At 40.8% G+C, this 6000-nt stretch overlaps 1 protein-coding gene across 3 annotated transcripts in view; it reads left to right on the top strand.

Annotated features, from left to right (window-relative positions):
- Positions 1 to 2464: 2464 nt before the first annotated feature.
- LOC140993714 (uncharacterized) overlaps positions 2465 to 6000 on the top strand; it is a 41727-nt gene continuing 38191 nt past the window's right edge. For 2 of the 3 annotated variants that reach the window (XM_073463230.1, XM_073463231.1), the window contains exon 1: positions 2465 to 2651. In XM_073463230.1, the coding sequence (XP_073319331.1) occupies positions 2625 to 2651 (27 nt within the window). In that variant the 5' untranslated portion in view covers positions 2465 to 2624. The remainder of the gene's footprint in view (positions 2652 to 6000) is intronic. The other variant, XM_073463232.1, reaches the window with a different exon arrangement.

Genomic DNA, 6000 nt, shown 5'->3' with positions numbered 1-6000 from the left:
ATGAGGCCCGCATACACATCATTGGCCAATTAGGGATAGGCAAAAGCAACACACCCACATTGGTAGGCGTAGCTAAGGACAGGCTTAAGACACGGAAACCCCTAGACAGGAGTCAGTTCTGTTCTGGTGACGGGTGCAGTTGCATGTATTGTACTGAACAGATCTCCACGCTCTGCAGACTGTGTAATAAATTTCTTATGCTTTACTTCAACTCTCTGACTGATTCTTTGCTGCATCAACGGACTCGGTGAGGCGGTGTTTGGACCGTGCTCAACATGCCTGAGGAACTTTATCACGTTCGCATCGCTCTTTTTCATCTCATTCCATCTATGCTCCCTCATAACTATCACTTTTACCCCATACACAGATTGTAGTGTTTCTAATCTCCTCATGGTGCTGGAATGAAGCTCTTCGAATGTGGTGTGGGTGAGCGGACAGCGGTCTTGAGGTTGAAAACACTGGGGGCACGGGTTACCACGGTTATGCGTCTCCAATCCAACCGGCAAGAGGCTCTCAGGAAGCGCGTCACTTCCGCGCTAAGCAGTGCATCGGAAAAGATACATACTACTGTTATTCACTCAAAAATATGTTGAACGATAGTACACATATTGAGTATGTAGTGTATAGTATGGAATTTCGGACGCAACCATAGGTTCATGTCATTGACTAAACGGGGGGGGGACACCCATGACGTCCAACGAAAACAATAGAGAACAATAGACCTGTCACTTTGACAAGAAGTGCATTATATACCTCTCTAACTCCCCCACACTCCAGCTTGCTCCCCCGCTATCCACATCAGGGGGAGTGTTTACGAAAGGAGAATTAATAATTTCTCTGGGGAGGGAGTGAAGGTCTTGTCAGCATGGGACAGGTTGCTTCTTCTTGCGTGGGTTAAGGAATGTGGCGGCCTTTTGGGGAGTCCCGGAGTCATTAATCAGCTCTGTGTGTGCATTAAAGGCTAGCTAGAGTACGTTGGCCCATACAAGGTACTTAACCAAGTTTGGCTCTCAAGCCAGATGTTCGGAGCTGGCTCAACGTATACATTTCCATATAAGGACAGAGAGACAGTCTGGTCAACTTTAGGTTGCAAGCCCCAAGAAGTGACATCAGCAGAGTTAGGTAACTTACAGAAGATGAGCTATTCCAGAGGGATCGGAGGCAGATCAACTCCTCTTTCGCCTATTGGATAGATGGACCCTCAATCCACCAAAGTGACCAATTAGAAGAAGTAGGTAGGTGCGGGCAAAAGGACTTTAAAAAGGCACGTGCAGACAGAGAAAGTTAGGTGGTTACTTGTAGATTTCCTAGATCGAAGGCTCGAGAGGATTTCTGGTAGAGCAGAAGGCAAAGCTTTAGGCAGAACTTTGCCAGATATTGGGAACACTGGGTGTGGCCACTCTCGTTCGGACGCAGGCTTGAAATCTGTTTCAATAAAAATAATCATTTAATCAATCAATAAATCGTTCCACCCAGCTTTGCCCCCGCAGATTCTTTTATCACCAAACTACACGCCGACACCTTTGATGAAGACAGCCCAGAAACAACACCACTAATCATGATTCCTTCACATTTGATTATCATTTGGCAAATACAACAATCATTATCAGTAACTAGTTATTTTAATTTTACTCTACATAAGCTTCATCTCAACATACTACAATAGTAAAAACCCTGATTTTACATTATTAGACCAAAAATAGTTATCTAATAAAATAATATATATAGTATAACAGTCACAGGGGATATTTTCCTGCATTATTTTCAGTATTTGTTATTTTCAAAGAGTTACACGTCCACTGTAGTGCATCAACAGTATACAAAGTGATTCAGGAATAACTGTTAAATGTATTCTCAGAAAACCAGACAGGTGAAACAATATTTTTCAATGCTAGTGATACTTTAGTTCTTTTTGTTTTGCCACACCAGTGGACGTTATGTGCCAACGGGTAAATTCTGCCTATTGGACCTATATTGAGATAAAATCTGAAGACTATTCAATACTGCTGTCTAATTAACTATCTAAAGCGTAAATTATATAATATTTTAAATAAAACATGCAAATTAAGGCAGATCAAAATGGGCAGAATAAGCATTTTGGCACATAAAATTCACTGGAGTGAGCAGGTATATTTTAAATCACACAATAAATGTACAAGGAAAATGTTGAAAAATCTGGATAAAAGTATATTAAATCATTTAGTTGAAAAATATGGGTTAAAAATGACTTCTAAATATTTATTTATTGTGCAGTATCATATGAGCTTTGGCAAAATAAAAGCTGTAATAGTATTAATATTTATATAAAGTGTGCCATCAGTACTTTTACTGGAGTGATCTGAAGACTTCCTCCATCACTGGCAGCACACACACACACACACACGAGCTGAGAGGAGGGAGGAGGAGTCAGTCGGTCCATCACAGCTCTTTAAGAGGCGCACAGCTGCTGCTCGTCGACACTGGGGCACCATGATGGACAGGAGCAAACACACTCCTGTCCACTTCATTTAAGCGTCGGTTCAAGCTCGACGGAGACGCTTTTATTGCGCCTTTTTTATCCTCAGGATGACAACACATTAAGTTCCTGTCTGGAGTTTTGCATTTTTAAAAAAAAGTTTTTGACCATGGATGACGACTGTTTTGGCTGCCAGGTGGGTGAATCGCGTGTGTGTGTGTGTGTGGGGAGGAGAGATAACGAGAATCGAAACGAGTCATCAACTAGTTTGAATTGTTTGGATGGCTGTTATTATCCGTGGCTTTCAGTTTCAATTCTGTGTCTGTGCTCTGGTTTATGCCACTTTCATGCGCCAAGACTGCATTTGCATGAAAATACTTCAAGTCTACCCAGGTCTTCAGTTTTCCCGCGGTATTCGGCTGCTTTTGAAGTGTTGGAGATAAGGCAGACATGATTTCATGCAACTGAAGTCTTGCTGCTGGCCTTTGTCCGATAAAAGTGGCCTAATCGGAACACACACAACCCTCCTGACAGTGTCGATAAACAGGGTGGTGTAACGCCTCCGTTGGCAGGGGGCTCACGTGCTATAACGTGCAGTCCCAAAACAAATCACAAAGAGGAAGTGTGACGTTCAGAAATAACGGTGTCTGCTGAGGGGACGTTTACATGTCCAGACATGTTTTTTTTTTCACCTTTTTGGGTGAAAATTGGCCCTCTAATTTGACTGGCAGTAAATGCAAATTCTGGGGTCTGCTAATTTAATAGCATAAAATGAGAATACAGTGTGGACTTTTTAGCTATTAGGTCATGTTATGTTGTAGTCGATCTACGTAGAAGAAAAATGAAAGAGATGAGTGTCTTTTCGTCCGTCTCCATCAAAGTGACCAAACCTGATGCACAGAATTACCTTATTGAATGTTCAGATAATTTTTCTGTCATCCATTATCTCAAGGTCAGCTCAATTTATGTGTATTAACATTAAAATACCTACTGCTCCTGTTTGCCTGTCGAGTATTAAGACTTGTAAACCAAGCTCCATTCTAAAATTAGGTGTTTTATAGTAGGGCTTCATTTTTTCACTGTAAGAACTGTAGTTTCAACTTTTCAAAGGTTCTTTTTTGATTGGTTGAGATCTACAGACACTATCGGCACACATGTAATTTACTCAGTAAAGTCATTAACTTACCTGTGACGAGGTTTTTGCCACAGGCGGGCACATATTGACTGGACAGGTCTCACGGTTTACCATTTTTATTCTCTCTTCGGAAGACATAAAACCACAGATCTCTTGTTTTAGTGTCCTTTGTTCTTTGGGAGAAGTAAATAAAATCTAAATCTTTTGAATTTTTAATGTTTGACATGAAAAGTCCAACACAGCAGCTTTTAGGCATGTCGCTACTCGGATGTTTTTCAATCTGGGGCCTGCTCTCATACATACCCCTGCCTGCCGGGGAGAATTTTACTGACTGGAAATACCCCGGATGACACCATTGTTTCCGAGTCATATTTTGATTTCTTTTTAAAAATGGGTGTGGGCTCAACGCGTTGAGAGGAGCCCCACTGAGTACATAAGGTGAAACACAGAGAGACTAAATTCAGTGTGGTTCTGGGACCTGCTCAGGTTTATCGCTGTATTTGCACAAAAATGAAAAAAAGGATATTAAAATCCATATTTGATACTTGAATATTGGCATCTGAAATGATATATATTGATAGATAAATTCTGGGTTGTAAGGCTATTAAATCATGGAATCCCAGAGAATCAACTTGAAACATGGACACTGAAAAAAACTGATGAATACTAATTTTGACTTCTTGGTCTTGGTCACCACTGTACTATGAGATCTAGATGGATGACAAATTCAAGGAAAAAGACTTGACAGCCATGCAAGCAGCTCTGAATCGGTACGAATTGGACCTAAATGCTAACATGCAAATATTTACAAGCTGTGTTGCTTACAATGTTAATCTTAGTTTAGCATGTTGGCATGCAAATGTTTGCTTATTAGCGCTTTAAACAAAGTACAGCTGAGGATGATGGCAATGTAATTTATTTTTGCAGGTATTTGGTCTTAAAGGTGCAATATGTAAGAATTTTAGTTGAAAACATTCAAAGATGAACTCAAATTATCAAGAAGAATAAGTGAAGAAATAAGTTTTGAAACCGTGACATCTACAGTGTGTATTGTTTTGCATAGATATCTACTAAAATTAACACTTCCCCAGTGCTCCATGCTCCCAGTCTGGACTGCTAGCTGCACAGCTAACTAGCTAATGGTAGCTACAGTTAGTGGTTATTCTGGTGATATTCTGGTGATATGCTGCCCCCTATTTGTTTTGAGTATGAATTCAACAGGACTACAAAAGTCACATATTGCACCTTGAAATGGCATTTAAATTTTGACCTGATGGCGTGTAACATTACTGTTTGCACAGATTCAATGGTAATTCATCAAACATTTGTGGAGATATTTCACTGTGGACCAAAGTAGTGGATCAACCTGCAGACTGACATTGCCATCCACGAGCTGCCCTGCTAGCATGGCTACAAACACAATATCAAGTCTTAGTGAGGTTGATAAATACTCTATATGTGTGGATATGAGTAAAAGTACTATTGGAGCTTAAGCATCCTCATGGTTCCTGCAGCAGGATCCTTTTGTAACCTCAACACCACTTTTTTTCAGCAAGCTCCCCCAGAGCCACAGAATACATTTATACAGCTGTTTTCACATGCTTGTCCGTGTAAACTCAATTTCACATGTAAAAGTTGGTGGGATGCCCCTTTTTTTCTGCTCTTGTAACTGTCAATATTAGCTGAAGCCAATTGTTGTTGGAAAGTGTGTTTTTTGTTGTTGTGTGTTTTTCTGTTTTACCCTGGTGCCAATCCAGTTCCAAAACAGAAAGCTCAAAGCCACTAAGAACCAGTATCAGCCCACCTAGCACGACGAACATCTGCACTGAAATATGATGGAGAAGAACTGGAAACATCCAACCAACCCAACTCTATGTTTGACAACCAGACTCATAGAAAACAACTGGGTTGCTATGATGATGGCGGCACATGCAGGTGTGGCAGCCAGGAGCTCCTTCAATCCTCAATACATTGTTGATATATTGTTCTAATTTTTTGATTTTTTTTAAAAAAAATTTGATCTTTTGGATTTTTTTTTTTTTTTTTTTTTTTTTTTTTTTTTTTTTGGGATTTTTTGGATTTTTTCCATGCCTTCTACTGAAGCACAATTTACCTACAATAGAAATGCACTTACCAACATCGGAAAAGGAAGTGTGGGGGTTGGACTGAGTGCAGCAGACCAGGGACATCTGCCAAATGGCCAGCCAGACCAGCAGGACAAAATGTCACTGAAAGCGCTGTGACTGCCCCAGGAAGTGAGGAAAAAGAGGTGGCATCAGAGCTAAGCTGACCCAACTTGGACCAAGAGCTGTCCCTCTACCAAGCCTTCTTCTGGCTAATGTCCAGTAGCAGGAGAATAAAGTGGATGAGGTGCGACTGAGGCTGAGCACCCCCATCATTGACCATGTAC

The sequence above is a fragment of the Pagrus major genome, chromosome 3 (genome assembly GCF_040436345.1).
Source record: "Pagrus major chromosome 3, Pma_NU_1.0".
In the NCBI taxonomy this organism is placed as follows: domain Eukaryota; kingdom Metazoa; phylum Chordata; class Actinopteri; order Spariformes; family Sparidae; genus Pagrus; species Pagrus major.
The sequence above is the reverse complement of the archived record's forward strand: the minus strand, read 5'-3'. Positions and strand labels throughout refer to the sequence as shown.